This window comes from Python bivittatus, unplaced genomic scaffold (assembly GCF_059951505.1).
Source record: "Python bivittatus isolate LINGU-HERP-01145 unplaced genomic scaffold, Pbiv_v1 ctg000070_np1212, whole genome shotgun sequence".
Classification (NCBI taxonomy): domain Eukaryota; kingdom Metazoa; phylum Chordata; class Lepidosauria; order Squamata; family Pythonidae; genus Python; species Python bivittatus.
This window is the reverse complement of record NW_028277034.1, coordinates 14,531,762-14,555,779: the sequence shown is the minus strand read 5'-3', so window position 1 is coordinate 14,555,779 and position 24,018 is coordinate 14,531,762. Positions and strand designations below refer to the sequence as shown.

The 24,018-nt window shown below is 37.6% G+C and overlaps 1 protein-coding gene across 1 annotated transcript in view; it reads left to right on the top strand.

Moving 5' to 3' along the window:
• The first annotated feature begins 17,272 nt into the window (after positions 1–17,272).
• Positions 17,273–24,018, top strand: part of ANXA10 (annexin A10) — a 37,504-nt gene continuing 30,758 nt past the window's right edge. The window contains exon 1 of the mRNA XM_088132548.1: positions 17,273–17,424. Within this exon, the coding sequence (XP_087988674.1) occupies positions 17,407–17,424 (18 nt within the window). The 5' untranslated portion in view covers positions 17,273–17,406. The remainder of the gene's footprint in view (positions 17,425–24,018) is intronic.

Genomic DNA, 24,018 nt, shown 5'->3' with positions numbered 1-24,018 from the left:
TTATCTTAAAATATATCATGATGACCTCTTACAGTGGCACTCATATTTATTTTAAGAACAAACAAAAATGTCATCTATATTTTAGTCTCATGATATGAACCATAGAACAGGAAGCAGTAGTTAGAAAAGGAACTGAGAACAATGTTCAGATCTAGAAGGAAAGAGCAAAGATCCTTTACTGCCCTCACCTGGAGTAAATGAAACCAGCAAAATAAAGTTAGGTTTTTAAAAATGCCAAGGGTAAGATCACAGGACTGGCTTGGAAGAGCTAAATATTATTCCTAGAGATCAGGTGGGATTGCAAGCATTTGTCCATGCAGTCATCAAAAGTTCACCAAACTATAAGGATATGTAAGATGTAGCTATGTTTGTATCAATCACAAAGGAATATTAAAGACAAAATATACGTTTTGCACACACAAGAACCTGAGTTCAATCCCCAAGATTGGAAAAAAATCTCCAACTCCTGAGAGTCATTCAGTGTAGACTCACTAGGCTGGGATGACCGGAGCTGTGTTCAGCACATCTAAAGGGCACTGGGCTAACAAAGGCTGGCATAGGCAACGCTGAGCTAAGCATACTAATGGCTTGATTTATTATAGATTAATCAATCACTCATTTTTCTACTTTCTTTTACATTCTTATCCAAAGATATAGAAACAATGGTGGTTTATAGAGTTAAAACAAATAGTAATAACCAGGCATGACAAAACAAAATTCTGGAAAGCAAAACAACATTCATGATGAAGGCTTGTGACATTCAGACACAATGTTAAGCTACTTTTTTTGTGAATAAAATCAGGTGGAAACAAGATCACATATTCATATGGAACATCCCACATCAGCATATTCACTTGATCTTTTGTTACATAGCTACATCTGTGAACTAGATCTGGAAAAAAAAAAACAAGACAACTATTATGGGCTTAAATTTTCCAAATCATCTATATAGAAAACCCTAGAAGGGCTTCAATCTAAGCAATGATAACAGGTTTCAAGTGTGTCATGTTTCCAACTTGATCCTGTACATAAGCCAAAGATTTAATAGTGCATGTAGTATCATGACAGCTAAATAATGGTCCAGTCAACACCCAGGGAGCCAGGGAATTCCTTACTTACTATCAATCTTTGTAAGTACAGCTTTTGTGACAGCTTTGACACTCCAAGAAGCAAGAAGGATTCTTAACAGGTAATGTAAGAAGGGACAGGGATTCTCTAACTCCCGTCTAATCTCTCTAACCACACTGAAGACATGCAATAGCTTGCAGTCCAGAAATTTAAAAAAAAGAGGAACAAAATTATAGGAATGTTAGTTTCCAGGCAAAATGATATAAAAAAGGCCCAATAGAAAAAGTACAAGTAACAAGGAGCTTGTAGTTAGTGGAATGATATTTACGTCTTACTAAAAACCTTAGTCCTTGTTCTCTTCAAAAACTGAATGAACATTTACTTTTAGCATTCATTGATTTAATGACTGCAACTGAGTCAGTAAATAGAAGGTTGTAGGCAAAATTAGCTGATAGTGACAAAGATGAGTGCCTGTTCTGTTAGTTCAGCAGTTATATTCTAGGATGTTTAGCAGAGTGAGAATAGGTCAGTCTGGATTGTTCACAAAAGAAGTATCACCAAAATGAAAACAAGGCTGTGTATTCACACTCATATTGTTTAATCTTTATATACATTCAATGATACCTTAAGTATAAGCTTCAGAATTCTTCTTTCCATCTCTATGGTCTCATAAAGTATCAATTTTACACTATGCTGATGATATGATTGCACTGAGGAACATCTAGAAATTAATTATGCCAAAACTGAAGTAATGGTTTTGGGAAAATGACCAAAGACTTAAAAGGTCCAAATTTTCTCTCTCTCCTTTAGCTTTGATATAGAACATTTGCAGACCGAATCTACAAGCCATTTACTTTAAACATGGGACATTTTGCAGGACAATCCTAAACAAGTAAGTAAGATTCCAACCTTAATTAATCTATACCTAAATATATTTCACTTAAACACTTATACCAATTCACTTTATATTGATCTGATTTGTTCACTTTCAGTACAGCACAGGCTTCCTTAACTGAATAAAAATGTTACCTCCGTACAGTTTGGCAAGAAGGATCATCAACTGTAATAGGATCTATTTCAATATTTAAAATGTGCTTAGGCTGACAATATTTAAAATGTGCTTAGGGTTATACCCAGACTAGCCTACAGCCCTGGTATTCCTGGGGGGAGGCAGGTGCCTCCTAGCCAAGTGTAAAACAGGGCAGGTCCTATATAATTTATAAGCCCAAACAAGACTGTGCATTTAAGCAGTCATACATGCACAATTAATCCTTTTTACTTTAAAAGAAAATAGGCAAAACACAGCAGATTTGACAGCAAAAGTTCTACAATCCCCCACCTTTTTTTTTTTTTTTGTTAAAATTAAAAGAATTTGTGTAACCATTGCATCCATTTCACCCAAAGCCAAACAGCCACCAAATTCTCACTTTCCCACTCTCGTGATGCCACTGTGTCACTGATCAGGTCCCCAGTCACTGTTATAGGAAAATGAAAGTATAGCTTCCGAATGAAATAAGATTTAAAAGATTATTCTTCCTGGAAACAAATTGATGAGACATATGGTTGTCTAAAGACAGGATGACATAAACCCATTAAATCCTAGGTCTAAGATCTGGCTGCATCACCATGACCGCAATAAAATCTGTGAGCATTAAATATGTGTAATTACATCTTGCATCTTGGTCATGGTGGGAGCAATTTACAGACCCCTTATGTTGAGTCACTTGTGTTCATGAACAAACTAAATTGAGATCACTAAATTATGAACAGAATGGCATCAGAATCTTGGCAAAACACACATGGCCAATGATAAGAATTGCAGACCAAAATGTTTCCTAAGTAATTATTTCTAGCCTTAAGTCTTGCCTCAGGACATCAAATGTCATTAACCTCCAGAAGTAACCTTAATCATTGTTAATTAAGCAAGCAGAACAAAAGAAGGTCAATATAAAAAAGAGGTATTTGGCAAGAACAAACAACATTTCTATGTCCAAAAAGAATCTGATTTCAATCAACAAAACAGGTACTTGCAACTTAATCCTCTGTATCAAGTTTAAAAGGTATTATCATTTTTCTTCACTGGTTTTTAAGCTCTGGCATTAATCAGCTTTACTCCAAGGAGTAAGATTATATATGAGTGGTGGAATACATCCCTTTGCAAGTAAAGGGCCCCAGTTCAGTCTTGGAAGTCATTACTTAAAAGGAATAGGAAGCAAGTGATTGAGGACAATGAAACACTAGAGTAGTACTGGAAAAATAGGCAATATTTTATTTCCATTTGATCTTGGAAATAATTATTGATATATATTACTAAATATATTAATATATTATGAGGGCAGAAGCTGACAAAACAGGAAACAAGGAGCTTGGAATCAGACATAACTGATCTGTAAATCCAAATCAGATGCAACAAACCAGCCAGTATAAAAAAATGAATGCAATTACAAAAGCACAGAAGAAAAATGCTCAGGATTTAAGCCTTGGGGCATACTTATACATAGAGAACCATATTCTTAACCTTTGTAGCGGCTGCTGTTCATGGCTACTTTATTGTCCATATGAGTAACTTCAGGATCTTCTCTACGCAAGCAGAGTTACTTCCTGTGAGAGCACCAAGGTCCAGAGAAAGAATTATTGCAGATAGCTTAGGGCTATCCCTTGACAATAAGAATGTCTTTTAGTAAATTCAATCTTATGGAGAAGAAACAACTTCAAATTTCTTAGGCCAAGACCCTCTTATAAATCTGTTGACTGGGGAACATGTTGCCCACTCCCCACTCCAGAAACAGAATCAGGGGGTGCAGTATAGAACTGGTAGCAACCCTGAACAGACTTAAACAAGGAATCAACTAGTTCAACAAAAGGGCCAGATCTGTATTCCTTTTTCATCATAGCCCACAACTGGGCTATAACTTCTCTTGCTTGCTGGTATTAATGAAAAATGAATTAATGCTTTGCTTAAAATTCTATTTTCTTCACTAAATATATTTAGAAATTCCAGTTTTGAAGTTTATTTAATATATCATTTTCATATTAGTCCTATATCTCTAAGAACATCTGATCAAAATTTTGGTGCCATGTTATAGGACTATATTTTTAAAGGAAAGAATATTCATTTATCCAAACAACCTTTCCATATAAAAAATAGATAACTAAGTGTCATATAAAAAACTCCATACTATTTATGGAGTACTTAAAGGCACAGTTATTGTATTTTTGCTGAAAATGAAAATGAGGCTTTCATCCCCTAATTGTAAGCCATGTCTTTCTTAAGTTTTAGTTACTGAGTTCATTTCTTATATCACCTTCAACTCTTCTTTATTGTCCAATTCAGAATGTTGTAGCAGGGTATGTACGTATGAATACAGGTAGTCCTTCTTTAGTGACCACAGTTGGGACCAGCAATTCAGTCATTAAGCAAAGTGGTCACTAAGTGAAACTGTGACTGTGTTTATGATCTTACTTCAGCTTTCCATTGCTTTACAGACCTGCAAAGCTCATAAATGTGAGGATTGGTCATAAAGTTACTTTTTCATCACCATTGTAACTGTGGTCACTAAATGAGGAAGTCCCTAACCAAGGACTACCTGTGGTATATTGCTATAATAACTCTGCAATTAAATAAATATCCTTCAGTATAATAACCAGTTAAATAAGAAATTAGTATTGTGTTAAAGGCTAGAGAGCTTAATTGTGCTTATTTTAGCCAATCTAAACCAAATCTTAGTTGGGTTTCTGTTTCGAATGTTAAGATAGGTTCTGCAAAAAAAGTAATAAAAATAAAATAAAATTCCAAAATCTTTTTATTCACCAATTTTGATGCATTTTAATCTATGTTATCTCACCCTATTTTCTTCATTTGGCATATTCTTTCCTTTTTTAAAAAAGATAAAACACTAAAAGCGATTTGATTCTTTATTAACATTTATCATATCCACTCAATTTTATAGGATCCCATTGTATGAAATAAATCATGAAGTTGTACTACTTGATAATCCATTTTTAGTTCAGGTATTTCCCAACTCTTCTATCTAAGGATAAACAGAATATTAAATTTCAAAATAAAATGTGTATCTTTCTTTTTGCAAGAATTTGACACATTATCTAGATTGCAATAAATAAACTAATTTTGAAAGATCCATAATTTTAAATTCAGTTATTCCACCTAATATACTAAATGAAATTTCTCCCATACAGGTACAGACATATTAGGAGATGTACAAAGGCATAGTAATTCTGATTTCATATTATTAACAGATAACTCTGACACCAGTGGAAACCTGGTGTGTTTATATGTGTTTAAAAATAGTTATAGCTTGTAGGGTACTAGCAATGGTTGAGTTCATATCATCTGAAAAAGACTTATAGGGTATTCATTAACAGTAATACCTCTAATTTCCTCATTTTTATAAGAGTCATCTTGTATAAATTAATTTAAATTTAAAAGAGGCATCCCTTCTTTGTTATTCTTGTTATTACTAGTTCTGAGCTCAAATAATTAAGTATTTCAGTTAAGGGTAGATATCATCTGTGTGGGATGTGTTAATTTGGATTCCTGCACAGAGTAGGAGCTTGGACACAATGGCCTGCATAGTCTCTTCTACTTCTATGATTCTATAATTTTATAATTTTATTAATTATTGAAGGAAATAGAACTGATAATTCTAAAGTGTGCTCATTTGAAAAAAGAATTCTATAGCATAATATATAGATAAACTAAAGTAACTCTCAAGCCATGTTTCACTCCAGGCTTCTAGGTGGCATATAGAAGTGTTTTCCAGTCTCCTGTACTACGAAATAAAATGAATTTAAGCATTACAAAAATGGAATGTTATGCTGAAATAGCTATTAATGTGGCCTGGATGAAATTCACAGCGGATCATTTTTTTTTTTTTTTGGAACGGCCATCTCCAGGTGTATTTTCAGTAAGTTGACTTTCTTGTACAAAATGTCAGAAATTACTATGTTGGCCAAATGATTATTTGAAAACTATGTGGCATGCAAGGAGAAAGATAAGAAAATGTGAAAACCACACCCCATTCTTTCTTTGCTTTAGAAATGAAGTGATAACAACAATCCTTTCTGCTAGTAAATTGGGCTGAAAAGGCACGGACAAGATATACGGCTGAAATATGTATTTCACATGCCAGATGTCAAAGAACAGATGTTACACAGAAATCTGACTCAGAGGAACAGCTATACATGGACCTAAATCCAATTTAGAAGGGTAGCTGTTGAGTATTATGTATCCTGAATACCATTTCCAATCAAAATATTTGCTATTTATTCCAGCATTTTAAAATTATCATTTATTTTTCCATAAGACATCTAAAATTTATTTGTATTGTTTTTGTACTTGAAGGCTTTAACAAGTAGCATGAAGTTTAAAAGGCATAGGGGGCATCTCATTGTATTACAAACTCTGGCATAGTAGCATTCGTGCAAAAGATAAGGAGAGTTTCAGAAACAATACCCATGTGCAAGGGTATCCATGGGCTAGACAGCCAGTCAGCAGGAAAATTAGATCCTAAGAGCTTAACCCCATTTAAGTACCTTCAAATCAAAGCCCAGGGTTGTATTCCCAGCTGCTCCACTGTTGTTGCCAGGAAGTAACTTTGTGCATAGTTAGAGGAAGAATTTATTCCCTGCAAATGTGTAATAATGAGTTTCTGGTTCAGACACGTATGCAGAGAAAACAGAAGTCCTACAAAGAACAGAGTGACTATTTACTGGCACAGCTCTTCACATTAGGAATACATTATTTCCCCAGAGTCTACGAAATGTTTCAGTCATACAAAAATTAAGCATCATAATATGTGATTGAGGCTGCACACTTACTATCAGTAACAGAAAAGTGAAAACATATTATAAAGCTATCCAATGTTAAAGGAAGAAAATAGGCAAATTAAACAAATTGGAAGCCATACATGAGAGCTCCTAGCAATAAATTATTCAATTCAAACATTCATGCAGATTTGTTGATCTTTGGGGGTGGGGTAAAATGCAACAAGTCCTATTGATACACAAGTCGGCCAGGTTGATTGGGACTACTATAAAAACAATATTCAGAGTAAATTAGATAGCTGGACACATTTGGTCAGAATCACTGTATTGGTTTCAATATCTTCAAATAAGCAATATAATTTAAACAAATTGCAAAAACGGGGCTGAATACTTGGAGACTTGACCGAATTTGAAAACTTAGAACATAGAACATTTGGTAGGGATGATCTAGAAGTTGTTATTGAAATATGAAACCAAACAAGTGAAAGACTGAATGATTAAATGGATGAAGAATTTAAACAGGATAATCGATATGCCAAAAATGGAAATATCTATAGAAGACAAATACTAAATTCAGGATGAATATTACACTTAGAGAAAATTGGTACAAGATGTTTTGCCACTGGTATATTACCCCAGTGTTGAGCGCCAAAATAGATTTTCTAAAAACTATTGGAAATGCAATAATCAGATTGGATCAATCTTTCATATTTGGTGATAATGCTGTAAAAGCCAAACAATTCTGGAAGATGATTTCTTATAAAGTAAAACAACTTTTAAAGGTTTGATTTTTTTTTTCCTGACAGCTGATTTTCTGTTAAACATTACCAAATCCCTCTCCAAACATTAACCAAATCCCTAAAAAGGTAACTAAGTTAGCTTTGTAAATGGTAATGGCTACCGGAATATTTTATACCTTTCATTGGAAATTGCACATAATTCTGTGTTTAGAAGAATGGCAATCAAAGCTGTGGGATATGCATCAGGGTCAAAAATAACTTCATACTGCAAAAACAAGCCTGATACAGAATTTAGTTAAACTTAGAAACCATTTATGGAATACAATTCTACATAACGGACTCGTATTGCATCTAGTTTGGATTTCTATTAACATAAGGCTTTAATATGTTAGCTTTTGCTTGATTAAATAGAAATACATTTCTGTTAATAGTTATTTTGAATTACAGAAAAGAAGACAAGGTCTCTATTCTGCAGAATTATGGTAAGCTCATTCAACTGCTACGGCCTTTATTAGCCTCATCCCAATTAAGCCTCACCCAGTTAACCCACCCCAATTTAGATATGAACCCTAGCATCCCAATCCTGGTATGGCCTAGAATGTCAAAAGGCTAGGAGAGAACTGTTTAGCCAGTTCAAAGGGTATAAAACTATCATCACATTCTTCCCAAGACTTGCTGCAAATCAAGAAAATGCAAATATTAGAGACTCATGGCACTACCTAATTACCGCATCATGATCTAAAACCCAGCTTTGTCCTAGTGAGAGGTAGCCTTTCACCCAGGTTCTAGGCCACTCCATTCCTCTTTTCTTATACCAGCAGCAATGTGGAAAGATCATTTTAGGGTTAAGGTATACTCCAGGACACACTGAACAGCCTGTTCCTGCATTGGGGCCCTGTCATAAGTTCAGAAATAGCGGTGCTGGTGAAAGAACTTAAACCCAGCAATGCCCCAGGCAATGATTTTATCATTGCTGAGATCATTAGCAGTAATCTGGAATGGTGGACCCCAGTATTAGCATCCCTGTTCACTTTTATAGACTGTCCTTTACAGATTCCAAAGGAGTGGGGCTCTTTTTTCTATATAGTGCCTATATATAAAAAAGACAGTCATGATTTACCTGCCAGTTAACCAGCCCAGAAGTCTTTTAATCATCATGGTCAAACTTTATGCTAAACATCTTTATAATAAATTTGCAGATTGAGTTGAGTCAGAATATGACTCAATGAGCAGACAGGTTTTAGAGCTGGGCGTTTGATCATAAATAACATTCTAATTTTGTAGCATTTAGTGGAAAAACACTCTGTGAAAGCTGAATCTGCACCATACACTGGCTTCATCGACTTTAGGTTCGCATTTGATTACCTCTCTAGATCAAGGATGTGTGCAAATTTTAAAATTTGTCCCTGGTCTGAGATCGGTGGCTATATAATTGAATGAATGAATGAATGAATGAATGAATGAATGAATGAATGAATAAATAAATAAATAAATAAATAAATAAATAAAATTCCACTATGCTTGCTTCTGTTGATGAGTAAATTATATGAAAATTCTAGATTAAAAGTTTGTTTCAGAATGCAAGAACATTACATCAGAGAAATCTCCATCAACAGACAAATTAGGTAGGGCTGCATCATGTCACTTTTGTTATTTAGTTTGTATATTAATTCTGTAATGATTAGGTTAAACAGCCTCTGCTATCACCCTCTGTTAAACTAGCCAATAAACACGTTGTGATACTGTTGTATGCAGATGACTCAGTACTGCTCTCTTACATACCAATTGGTTTAAAATGAGCTTTATGCACTTTAGCTGAATACTGTCAAGATGAAGCACCAGAGACCAATTATTTTAAAACTAAGATCCTAGTGTTTGCTGAATGCCCTAGACTACATGTTTGGCAGCTGAATGGACATCTGGTTGATCTTCAAATATTTGGGGATAGTATTTCACTCTTCCAGTAAACTCAGGTCCCATCAGGATTACATTGTTCAAAATGGCCCAGAATTGGCTACAGCTCTGCAAACTTTCCCTTATTCAACAGGGACAGGATTTATACCAGCTGCCCATAAAGTTTTCTCAGCAGGTTTGTGCACAGCCTTTATTTGGGACACATTTAGGACCATATAGCCCTTGTGCCCCTGTCAAGAGAGTACAAGCTAAATGTTTAAGGTCCATTTTTCAAGTACAGTATGAAGCATGTCCAACATAGTCTTTCACTATGAAGCATGTGTGATTAGAGTGGAGGCTAGCATAAAGCTGTATATATTTTTTATACTGGTTAAAGTTCATGGTCTTCCCTATGGCACTGGGACACCTAATTCTTAGGGATAATTTTGAATCAGATTGCAGAAGGTCAATTCACCAAACATTACAAAGTTAAGGCCTCTCATGGGGTGTATTACTGACAATAGGTTACAAAAAGGCAGTGGATAGTTTATAACAACATATGTTGGATGTAGCCAATTTTATTATTTTAGACCAGCAAGTCACCTAAATCAGATAACTGTTTCCAAATTTAGGACAGCACTGACCTTAACTTATTTTATCACACTTCTGACAGCTGTACTTGATGGAAAGTTTAGAAAAATCTCCTATTCTTCTAGATTTTGTCCTTGTGGTGAAGGGGTGGTGGAAGATCCAATGTATGTATTATGTTATTGTTTATTTTATAAAGATGCATGGTTATGTTTTATAACCCCTTTTAACTAAATTTCCATCAGTAGAGTTTTATTTAATGGACAATTGTTATGAGCTTACTTGTATGATTTAGTTTCTTTGAATGTGGCCAAATTTTGTTTTATTGTCTGTAAAATTTGTTGCTATCAATTACATTGATCATTTAGACATGGCTGTTTATTTTATCATTATTTTATTTCTGGTAACTTTCATTTTATAATATTTTATTTTCTTTTATCTGGAATGTTTTAACCTTTATGCTTTTCTGAATGGAACACTGGTTATTGATTGTAATAAAAGACTGACTGGCTGGCTGATGGATGAGTTATATTATACCAGCCACTCAATTAATTATTGAATATTGACTTCATCTTAATAATGATTTGGAAATTTTAAGTTGATACAAGAAAGTTTAATATGCAGCACTGGTCTTCTGTTACTTTGAAATTTTTATTCAGTTTTATATATCTTGTAAATCTCTTTTTTCTTTGTTTTTTCTATTTTTTTCTTTAGGCTGGCTCACAATTTCACACATACAGCATGAATATGTTAATAGAGTGAGCAATAAACTATGATTATATTCACACACCATTTTTGCTCAAAAACTCCCAATGTATATTATAGTAGCCTATTTCAATTTGTAAATTAATACACTAATAAGCTAATATAGCACAGTTTATTTAATTCCCCAGGATCCCAGCATGTACTCTCTTATCTTATTTGCTCCAGATTTGATTGCCAATTAGAAAAGAGAAGAGATAATAACATTAAAGCCATAAGGGTAAGAATGAGAAAGAATGGGGAGAGATTCAAATATTGTTAACATAGCAACAAAATAAATAGCACAATCTCCAGGACTCACCAAGAACTGATGCAATTCCTAAGGAAAGAGCTAATTTGTTATGTGGTGCAAGAAGCATGAATAAGGTAACTAAAGCAGAAATAAGAACAGTATTTACATTTAATAAATGTCTGTGAGATTTAATTTTGCATGTTACACTTTCATAGTATGTCTTAAATAGCCTAGTTCGTTCTGATATTTGTTTTTGGAATCCATCCAGTTATCACTGTCTTTCCTCCTTTTACATTTTAACTATAATGCTTACAGGTATCATTAAAACACAAGTACTAAGTAAAATCAGAGAAAATTGCTTACAGATGTAGCACAGAGGGAGGGAGGGAGGGAGGGGAATCAAGGTAGGCCTAGAATAAAACATATATAAATAAAAGAATACTTTTCTCCTGTTGCCCAGATCAGGAGAAAAATACAGTTACACTGTATTTTTAAGTATTTTGGTTCAATATTCATTCATTTATTTATTTATTTATTTATTTATTTATTTATTCGGCTTGTATGCCGCCCATCTCCCCCATGGGTGACTCTGGATGGCTCACAATAAAAAAGAAGAAATACAATTCTCTCCAAGATGGCTAAAAACTATAAATAATTTTAAAACATATTAAAAATACCGTAAAAAAGCTCCTCTAATTTTGGCCCTATAAAAATCTGTAAGATGCTGGGGGGGGGGCAACCCATCATCCCACCAGCCATCTCCACAGGTGCGGGCCCCCCTCTGGCCCCCAGGCCTTCTGGCAAAGCCAGGATTTAATACCTTTCCTGAAGGCCATGAGGGAGGGGGCACACCGGACCTCAGGAGGCAGGATGTTCCATAGGGCAGGCGCTACAGCAGAAAAGGCTCTCTGCCTAGACCCCACCAATCGAAATTCCCTGACCGGTGGGATCTGCAACCTGCCCCTTCTGCTGGACCGAGTGGGACGGGCTGAAGTGACCAGGGCGAGGCGGTTCCTCAGATAACCTGGTCCCGTGCCATGAAGGGCTTTAAAGGTGATAACCAACACCTTGAATTGGACCCGGAAACAAACTGGTAACCAATGCAGCTCGCACAACAGCGGTGTTATATGTGCCCTCCTAGGGGCATTAAGAACTGTCCACGCCACCGCATTCTGCACCAGCTGTAGCTTCCGGATACTCTTCAAGGGTAGCCCCATGTAAAGCACATTACAGTAGTCCAACCCAGAGGTGACCAGGGCATGAGTGACTGTGCGGAGGTCCCCCTGATCCAGGAAGGGGCGTAACTGCCGCACGACACGAAGTCGTGCAAAGGCCCTCCTGGCCACGACTGCCACCTGCTCTTCAAACAGGAGTCGTGAGTACAGGAGAACCCCCAAATTACGCACCGGGTCTGTCTGGGGTAGTGCAACCCCGTCAAGAACCAAAGATGACAAAGTCCTAGATCTTGAGGCTCCCCGTATCCACAGCCACTCCTTCTTACCGGGGTTCAGCTGAACCCTGTTGTCCCCCATCCAGGCCCCCACAGCCTCCAGGCAAAGCCAGGATTTAATACCTTTCCTGAAGGCCATGAGGGAGGGGGCACAGGTGCGGGCCCCCCTCTGGCCCCCAGGCCTTCTGGCAAAGCCAGGATTTAATACCTTTCCTGAAGGCCATGAGGGAGGGGGCACACCGGACCTCAGGAGTGGTATAGGGTAGTCACGAAAGGGTAGTCACAGCATCACTTAAGGCATCTGGGATGGAGATGTATAGTTGGGTATCATCAGCATACTGATGATACCTCACTCCATGGCACCAGATGATCTCACCCAGCGGCTTCATATAGATATTAAATAGGAGCGGTGAAAGCACTGACCCCTGTGGCACCCCACACAGTAGGGGCCGGGGGCTGGACTTCTCGCTCCCTATCAACACCGATTGGGTTCGGCCTTGGAGAAAGGAGCTGAACCAGCACAGCATTGTGCCACCCAACCCCAACTCCTGCAGCCGACCCAAAAGGATACCATGGTCGATGGTATCGAAAGCCACCGAGAGGTCAAGAAGAGCAAGGATGGATGCACTACCCCCATCCCGCTCTCGCCAGAGATCATCTAAAAGTGCAACCAATGCTGTTTCTGTCCCATAACCAGGCCTGAATCCTGACTGATAGGGGTCCAGATAATCCGTTTCCTCCAGGATCCTCTGAAGCTGCTGCGCGACCACCTTTTCTACCACCTTCCCTAAAAAGGGGAGATGGGAGACTGGACGAAAATTGTCCAGGAGGGTGAGGTCTAGCGACAGTTTCTTGAGGAGAGGGCGGACCAAAGTCTCTTTGAAAGGCTTCGGGAACACCCCCTCCTGCAAGGATGAATTAACCACCGCCAGGACCCACCCTAGGGTCACCTCCTTGGTGGATCTGACCAACCAGGAGGGACACGGATCTAAGTCACAGGTGGTCGCGCTGACAGCCCCGAGGACCCTGTCCACTTCCTCAGGGACAACAGGATCAAACCGCTCCCAGATAACTGGGCAAGAACGCTCCCTGGGCAACTCTTCTGGACCTACTCCATGCTTGGCTTCCAACTGAGAACGGATCTAAGCAATTTTATCCATCAGGTGTTCAGCAAATTCCTCTGCATGACCCTGCAAGTAGTCCCCCACCCCCCCTTTTCCCAGGAGGGCCCGGGTGACCCTAAACAGGGCTGCAGGGCGACACTCTGAGGATACAATAAGAGCGGAGAAATATTGACGTTTCGCTGCCCTTACCACCACTAGGTAGGCCTTAATAGCCGCTCTAACCTGTGTTCGGTCTGATTCGTCCCAGGTTTTCCGCCAGCGGCGGTCTAGCCATCTCTTAGCCCTTTTCAGCTCCCTCAACTCCTCCGTGAACCATGGGGAGCGCCGGGAGTGATGGGCCAAGAGAGGACGCACAGGCGCGATCCTGTCCAAGGCCCCAGCTGCCTCCTTATTCCAGGCTGTGGCCAGAGCCTCCACTGGGCCGTGGAGCAAGGCCTCAGGAACAACCCCCAGCTCCCTTTGGAACCCACCTGGGTCCATCAGTCGCTGGGGGTGGACCGTTCGAATAGGTTAAAATATGTTAAAAGATAAAACCCAATATATATTTTAAAAGTGCTACTTCCTAGTTAGCAGGTTGCAAGAAAGCTAATTTGTGGAAGAAATAAGGAGAAATAGGACCTCAGAGATGGGGCAACGTAATTTTGAAGTAATAGATCAGTGGAGGAGGTAGCTGATTGCTGCAGTAAGGAGAGAGACAAAAAATGACCAAAATAGCCACAGCAGAGACCCTAAAGGAGGTAAAAAGACTAGTGTGATCATGTATGGGGTGCAGGATACAAGCAAGGAGAATGCGAGCACACAGCAGAGGTAGGACCAAGCGAGCAGATTGGAATCATGACAAAAAAGAACCAGAAAACATGGAAAACATAGGGGAAAAGAAATCAAAGGGAAAAGGAGGCAGAGGAAAGTTAAAGAATAAGGAGATAAGTGGAGATTCTTCTTTCTATAAAAATTGGGGGCAGAATAGGGATACTCAGCAGGGATTCCTTTCTCTGCAGCCATAGAGAAGAAAAGCAACCTAGGAGCACAAAGAAGCAGGGATTTAGGCTGGTAGAAAGCAGCCAATGGAGGAAAACAGCTGGCAGAGTAGCCAGAGAGGGAAGTGCCTTTTTTAGCAGTTAAGAGAACCTCTCCAGGGGAACCAAGCCAAGTGAAGAGAGGCCCAGCAGGGGCAAAGCACATGGGTGATGGCAGAAATCAAGAAGGAGACACAGAGATCATGGGACTTTGAGTCTATTAACTAGGAAGGTGCTCAGCCTCTTTAACATGTACTATTGCTACATATCTGCAAGCCTGCAGTGACAGGCCAGCTCCAAAAGCACATAGGATAGAAGTGGTTGACTTGAAGCTTATGTGAGTGTAAGAATGTATGCGTTGGCTGTGCACATAATTTTAGGTTTGTTTGTTTTTTAAGTTGAGTCCTCTTTTGCCCTCTTTTTTGTCATCATCAACAAAAACTTAATTAATTAAATGTATATGTCACCCAAACCCCACTGACTCTGAGCAGTTTACAAATTTAAAAACAAGGAAACAAGATTTCTTACATCTTCCTCCCTTTCATTCATTTAAGATGTATCATTAGCACGTGTGAAATGGTTGCTGTTTCTCCCAACAATTTTAATTCCAGTTCCTGTTTCTCCTACTCCAATATTTCTCATGATTTATTCTGCATCGAAAAGTTATTATATCAATACGGTAACAATATACAGCCTTGGCACACTCTTTTCCCAATTTTGAACCAATTACACATTCCAACTCATTCTGGTTTTCCTGATTGGTTATCAGCTGTATTATGTTCAATCTGCCTCAACAAAAATAGGTAAATCACAAGTTGCTAACAGAGGGCACAAGTAAAAGCTAAGTATATTTTATTCTCACATTAATATTTCTGAAGATCAAAATTGAGGATGGATGGTTGTCACAAGAGAGGATGGAATGAAACTATATAGCCTGAAAATGTAAGGAACTATATACCATTACTTTAAAATTAGTACCAAAATGCCTAGTATTTTAATGGTTTGGATTTATATAAACTCTTGATCTATTTTTTACATAGGCTCATTGAAGAGATGTACTTTCCTTCTGTTCAGTAAAGCTTTCCTAGGCGATGGATGTCGTTGTTCAATTTCAAGTATTTGGAGTTGGTATTTGCTTCATTACAAAATTATTATCACACGCCATATGGATGCCATGCATTTAATTATGGAAGAAAGTTAATGTGTGGGTAATTATTAGTTTGATACAAAAGCTTTCCAATCATATTTGGGCTTCTAATCTTTTAAATTAAAGTAAAGATACAGTTCTGCTTCCTATTAATTTTTGGATATCACAACCATCAAAATGCAGAAAGATTTTGAAGAATCAAACTGTCCCTCAGTTACTTCCCTTCTTGGGTTTGGATTCTTGGTCCCAATTAGAATCAATTTAAATTGTATCTCAAAGCCTATACTTCCTGGAACTCATCTATTCTGAATGCTAGAAGCTGATAACATATAAATCAATAATGTAATAAAGTTGTTCCATTAGTCTCTCATACTTTCAGGAAATGCCTGGCAAGGAATGTGGGATCACAGTAGCTGTTGCCATGCCAAAAGTATCTTGTTAAAGTTGATTTTTTTTAAAAAATAAATTTAACAAATATTTTTAGATCTGAACACGAATATCTTGAAATACAGGAACTTTCAGGGCACCATAGAAATTATCTGTTAATCTTTATTTTCAAATTGCCAAGAAAATAAGAAGGTGACCAGTGGTAAGGTAGCTCTTTACAGCCTACAAGTTCTGTAAGAGCATAATGAAGATCCTGAGAGAAAGAAATACAAGAATTGTTATCATCCTCTGTTGAACTTAACAATAAAGAAGGTTCCAGTAATATGTGCTTGTCCATAGAAGAAAGATATTATAGTGTGCAATATAGCAGAAGATACTTTTATTTTCAAGCTATGAAACAGTTTTACAAATCTTCATATCTTCTCAAATTACCAATAATTTATTCACAAACTGAGGTGGGGGGAAAAAAAGGCTTGGCTGATCAGAAAATATATTCTTCTTCTGTAAGGCTACCAGAACTGGGCTGGAAACATTTTCTGTATTACGTAGCTGCCATCTAGTAATCATCCTGATTTTTGCAGCCCAAGTCTAGTAATCCTCTTCTTATATTGTGATACATTTTGCAGATGCTGAAGAAAAAAAAATGATGTTCATTCATAATAGTTTTCATAAATTGTTAAAAGACTTATTAATCTTAACAGCACACAACTTTACGTACCTCGTATCAACTATACCAGATATGCAGCCATTTCTCTGAGATATTGAAAGGTGCATACAAAATCCATTTTACTGTCAATTTTAAATGTTCACTAACAGGAAAATATGAGTAAGCCCCTATTAAAGTAAATCATTAACTCCAGTGTTTATATAGATTAAGACCTTGTTCTATGATTTGTTAAATTCTATACCTTGATTCAACACAGTAGGTGATAGGTTGTTGTGCTAAGTCTGTTTATTTTATGAAACAACTCTGTTTATTCACTTCTGAGTAATGGCTAAGTACACACAGTGACACTGCAAAAGCAAGGAATGAAAATTATCATGTTCTCCTCTGCTTTCCTGATTACCTTGAACTCTAAAGTGACCAGAGAATATTATCAGCTTGATTGGGCTGGTCCTAGAAGTATATATCAGCTCTGTAACTTCATACACATTTTGATTAATTCTCTCACTGAGGTCACTTTCAAACTAGATTACTGAACACTTTGTGCCAAGATGTATGGAGGGAACTATGTAAGTACCATTACTCCCACTTTTAAATTATTTTTTTCATTGCAAAAGTAAGGATAAAAATAGTTGACAAGCAGAAAATAGCTTAACTAGTTCACCTGCTATCAATTTAACAGGGACTAAGAGTTTATCCCTGTTTTTAGATGTTGTCATTCTAGATGCTGTCATTCCAAAGATGGAAGTTTTTGTATGTTTTTTTTTTATGTGATGTCAACATTTGGGGCTGGTAGGGTAAGCTAATGTGAGCTTTATCCTCCAAAAATGACTCCTGCATAACTATAGTTCTTCTCATTAGGAATACAATGCAAATATTACTGAAAGGAAGATTTTACAGTCTCAGTGAGTCTGTGGCCTCTCCTTTTTCCATGGAGCATTTCTCTTTAACTATGTAGTGAAAGAAAATATTTGTCTTAATTATATCAATTGGAGTCAAACTTCTTCAAAGAAAAGTATGCTGATTCCACATTTCTGTTTAGTTTATTTTATGTGAGTTTGAGTTCAGTAATAATTGAATAATTATTTTGTTTATGCTCATAGGGGTTGACTATATGTACTGATACATTTAAAATACAACAAATTGCATAAAGTTCAGAAGAACTAGTAAGGACCAGTTTACTTCTTAAATTAGCTGTTTACTTCATTTCAAGTCAATTTGTGCATTTAATTTAATTTTGTGAGCAACATGGCTTCTGAACTGTATAGTGATTATTAGTTCTGTGCTAAACAATTTGTTTGCATTGTTCCTCCATTTTCATTCAACTGGATAGGGGAAAAGGGGCTTGTTAGTTTTTCTAAAGAAGAAGACATTCTCATGAGCAAGATGCAGGACTCCTGAGTGCACATTAGTTGGGAGGTAGTTGGGAGATAAATCATCATTTCTAATAGTAGCAGTGATCTTTAATATTTGTGTTATAAATTTTATAGATTTTGGTACAGATCTACAATATTTTTCTGTCAAATTCATGTATGGGTGTGTGTGTATTTACAAGAGTTTTGCAAAAATGATTGGACCAGACAAATTGACTACTTTGATTAAAGAAAAGACTTTGTGTTTGTTTCTATTTAGAAACCTCTTTGGGATTTTTTGCTTGAAACTGAAAGAAATGACATTTTAATTTTGCGATTTGATTATTGATATTTTTATGGCTATAGAAATACTTTGTATTAGTTTATACATTAGAGTAATAGCTGAATGTATTATATATTTTTACCTGTACCAAAGAAAGTCAGAAGTTATCCTTTTTCTCTTTACTTTTCTTTTCTGTACTCTAAGTATCCCTCTCTTTTCTGATCTTCTTTTTTTTTATTCCTCCTTTTTGTCTGTTTTCTTATATTTTACTCTTTGTTGAAATTTAATAAAGTTCTTAAAAAAAAAGAAAAGATTGGATCGGAAATTCCCTTTAATGAAGCACTATTTATTGAGCAAGATTTTAAGCAATATAACTACAATTATTGGAGGACATGATATAGGGCATGTGTTGGTACTTTTGAATAAGTAGCTATCAGTGCAGTTACTTTATGTGAGCCATGTCAGTCATCACATTTTGCTGAAGCAAAAGATATGTGTGAAAATCTGCTGGCTAGAAATTCCAGGAGTTGAAGCCCAAATATATTTGGAGGATGCAATATTGTGGAAAGCAGCTCTATATAAATGCCAAAATAACATACAAGACAACCATGAGCTTTTCTAATGTATAGATCTAAGAGCAGATGTAAGATTTGGATAATAAAAGAATTGAATTATGGGTTAAATGCAATTGCGACTATGCAATTGCATAGAAAGAAAATGTGAGAGTCCTTTTTTTCTACTGCAACTTTTCCTGAAGATCAGGAGACCCCCAGAAAAGTCTCTTATAGAGTCGGGGAAGGTCTAGAATGTGATATGGAAAGCTTGGGTAGGGGAAAGAAGCACTCACAATCCTGAAGAGATAACGTATGTGGCAAATGATTTATTTAAACTTCTTCCTAATTTTATTCTTTCTTGGTCTTTGGGCTAAGAAAAAGTATAATATATGTCCTTGGTTTGAGATGATTCTCTCATCTCACAATTCAGTATCACAAATCTTTTATCACTGCCTAATATTTATAACAGGTTTTGTGGGTGCTAGGGAATTGTAGTGGAAGAGGTTACTCCTTGCATAAATGAATGTTGGCTTGTGTACCTTGTACATAATCAGATATGTTTTAGAAGAGAGATATTCTTATATGAAATTCACTGGGTGTCTTTGGGTCAGTCAGTCTCTTTCAGCCAAGCAGGGTTTTGTTGCGGGCGTGGGGTAAAACAAAAGGAAAATCATACGTAAGCCAACCTGCCCCTGAGAAAAAAGGATGCAATATAATAATAATAATAATAATAATAATAATAATAATAAAAATAAAAATAAAAATAAAAATAAAAATAATAAAAAAAACACCATCAAACAACATCTGCCTATCCCAAGTCCTTGGGAAAGACTCGATAGGTGGATAAAAATGCCAAATCCAGTCTAAACATCTGGCTGACTGTGCGACCAACAATCATATATACAATGCAAGCAATATTCATAAAAATAGTCAATATACACAGATGGATGAATAAACAGGCCTGACCACAGTGCCTGGTTTGTCAAGGGCTGATACTACCATGCCTCTTCCTTTAACTGTCTTTTTTTATTATTAAATCTTTATTGGCTTATAAAATTTAACACAAACAGATACCTAACAAACATAAAATGAGAAGAGCAAATACAAATACAAATAAAAGAGAGGGAAAAAAAACCCCTAAAGATCAACACCACAAAGCCACAAAAAAAAAAAAAAAAGTGAGAAAAAAAGAAAAAAAACACAAAAATTTTTAAAAACAGGGTTTCCTTCTAACTAAACAGTGAGTTTTAACTATTTACATGTCTTCTTCTTTTCTTGGTTCCTTCATCTTTCTCTGTTTCTATTTTATTCTTCCTTTAACTGTTTTTAATACTTTCCAAAAATGATTTGTAAACAAACTTACAGATGCTCATCTTTTTTGCAGTTAAACAGTGAAATAATGATTCGTGCTTACAAGTAGTTTTGTTTAGTGACTGACTCATTTAGCAACCGTTCATAGTTATGACAGTGATGAAAAAGTAACTTTACGATCAGTCCTCGCATTTATGATCTTTGCAGGTCTATAAAACAAAGGAAAGCTGAAGTACGATCATAAGCACAATCACGGTTTCACTTAGCAACTGCTTCACTTAATGATGGAGTTGCTGGTCCCAATTGTGGTCGCCAAACAAGGACTATCTGTATTCCCAAAGAATAGCATCCTGTCTAACATCCCCCCTTCCCTACCATTACTATAATGCCATTACCTACCTGCATCACTGCTCTCAACTATTTTGTTGGTTGTTAATTACTGATAAGCAATATTTGTTGTTTAGTCGTTAAGTCGTGTCCGACTCTTCGTGACCCCATGAACCATATTGCGCCAGGCCTTCCTGTCCTTCACTGCCTCCCTGAGTTTGCTCAGTTTCATGCTCATTGCTTCAGTGATGCTATCTAACCATCTCATCCTCTGCCGTCCTCTTCTCCTTTTGCCTTCAATCTTTCCCAGCATCAGGGTCTTCTCCAAAGAGATCTCTCTTCGCATTAGGTGGCCAAAATAACTGAGCTTGAGCTTCATTATCGATCCTTCCAATGAGCAATCAGGGTTGATTTCCTTTAAGATTGACTGGTTTGACCTCCTAGCAGTCCAGGGGACTCTCAAGAGTCTTCTCCAGCACCACAGTTCAAAGGCATCAATTCTTCAGCGCTCGGCCTTTTTTATGGTCCAGCTCTCACAGCCATACATTACTACTGGAAAAACCATAGCTTTGACTATGCGGATCTTTGTCGGCAAGGTGACGTCTCTGCTTTTCAATATGCTATCTAGGCTTGCCATAGCTTTCCTCCCAAGGAGCAAGCGTCTTTTAATTTCATGGCTGCAGTCTCCGTCTGCAGTGATCTTGGAGCCCAAATAAATGAAGTCTGTTACTGCTTCCATTTCTACCCCTTCTATTTGCCAGGAATTGATGGGTCCAGATGCCATGATCTTAGTTTTTTTAATGTTGAGTTTCAAGCCAGCTTTTGCACTCTCCTCTTTCACCCTCATCAAGAGGCTCTTTAGTTCTTCTTCACTTTCTGCCATTAGGGTGGTATCGTCCGCATATCTGAGGTTGTTGATGATTCTCCCTGCAATCTTAATTCCGGCTTGTGATTCTTCCAGCCTGGCATTTCTCATGATGTACTCTGCATATAGGTTAAATAAGCAGGGTGACAGTATACAGCCTTGTTGTACACCTTTCCCTATTTTGAACCAATCGGTTGTTCCATGACTGGTTCTAACTGTTGCTTCTTGGCCCGCATACAGATTTCTCAGGAGACAGGTAAGGTGGTCTGGTATTCCCATCTCTTTAAGAATTTGCCACAGTTTGTTGTGATCCACACAATCAAAGGCTTTTGCATAGTCAATGAAGCAGAAGTAGATATTTTTCTGGAACTCTCGTGCTTTCTCCATGATCCAGCGAATGTTGGCGATTTGATCTCTAGTTCCTCTGCCTCTTCGAAACCCAGCTTGTACATCCGGTAGTTCTCGGTTCATGTATTGCTGAAGCCTAGCTTGTAGGATTTTGAGCATAACCTTGCTAGCATGTGAAATGAGTGCAATTGTGCGATAGTTTGAGCATTCTTTGGCGTTGCCCTTCTTTGGAATTGGAACGTAAACTGACCTTTTCCAATCCTGTGGCCACTGTTGCGTTTTCCAAACTTGCTGGCATATTGAGTGCAGCACTTTAACACCATCATCTTTTAGTATTTTAAATAACTCAGCTGGAATACTGTCATCTCCACTAGCTTTGTTGTTAGCAATGCTTCCTAAGGCCCACTTGACTTCACTCTCTAGGATGTCTGGCTCAAGGTCAGTGATCACACCAGCGTGGACATCAGGGACATTAAGATCTTTCTTGTATAGTTCTGTGTATTCTTGCCACCTCTTCTTAATCTCTTCTGCTTCTGTTAGGTCCCTGCCTTTTTTGTCCTTTATCATGCCCATCTTTGCACTAAACGTTCCTTTCATATCTCCAATTTTCTTGTAGAGATCTCTAGTCTTCCCCATTCTATTGTTTTCCTCAATTTCTTTGCATTGTTCATTTAAGAAGGCCTTCTTATCTCTCCTTGCTATTCTCTGGAAATCTGCATTCAGTTGCTTATATCTTTCCTTTTCACCCTTGCTTTTCGCATTCCTTCTTTCCACAGCTATTTGTAAAGCCTCATCAGACAGCCATTTTGCTTTCTTGCATTTCTTTTTCTTTGGGATGGTTTTAGTTGCTGCCTCCTGTACAATGTTACGGACCTCCGTCCATAGTTCTTCAGGCACTCTGTCTACCAAATCTAATCCTCTAAATCTATTCATCACCTTCACTGTGTACTCACAAGGAATATGATCTATGTCATACCTGAGTGGTCTAGTAGTTTTCCCTACATTCTTCAATTTAAGCCTAAATTTTGCAGTAAGAAGCTCATGATCTGAGCCACAGTCAGCTCCTGGTCTTGTTTTTGCTGTCTGTATAGAGCTTCTCCATCTTTGGCTGCAAAGTATATAATCAATCTGGTTTCGGTATTGACCATCTGGTGATGTCCATGTGTAGAGTCGTCTCTTGTGTTGTTGGAAAAGAGTGTTTGCTATGACTAGCTTGTTCTCTTGACAGAACTCTATTAGCCTTTGCCCTGCTTCATTTTGTACTCCAAGGCCAAACTTGCCTGTTATTCCGATTACTCCTTGACTTCCTACTTTAGCATTCCAATCCCCTATGATGAAAAGGACATCTTTTTTTGGTGCTAGTTCTAGAAGGTGTTGTAGGTCTTCATAGAAGCGGTCAACTTCAGCTTCTTCAGCATCAGTGGTTGGGGCATAGACTTGGATGACTGTGATATTGAATGGTTTGCCTTGGATATGCACTGAGATCATTCTGTCGTTTTTGAGGTTGTACCCCATTACTGCCTTTCCCACTCTCTTATTGACTATGAGTGCTACTCCATTTCTTCTAAGGGTTTCTTGCCCACAGTAGTAGATATAATGGTCACCCGAATTAAATTCACCCATTCCCGTCCATTTCAGTTCGCTGATTCCCAAGATGTCGACGTTCAATCTTGTCATCTCATGTTTGACCACATCCAGCTTGCCTTGGTTCATAGATCTTACATTCCAGGTACCTATACAATATTGTTCTTTACAGCATCGGACCTTCTTTTCGCTTCCAGATACATCCACAGCTGAACGTCCTTTCGGCTTTGGCCCAGCCGCTTCACTCTTTCTGGAGCTACTTGGAAATGCCCTCCGCTCTTCCCCAGTAGCATATTGGACACCTTCCGACCTGAGGGGCTCATCTTCCGGCATCATATCTTTTAGCCTTTTAACATTGTCCATGGGGTTTTCTTGGCAAGGATACTGGAGTGGGTTGCCATTTCCTTCTCCAGTGGACCACATTTTGACAGAACTCTCTGTCATGACCTGTCCGTCTTGGGTGGCCCTGCACGGTATAGCTCATGGCTTCACTGAGTTACGCAAGCCCCTTCGCCACGACAAGGCAGTGATCCATGAAG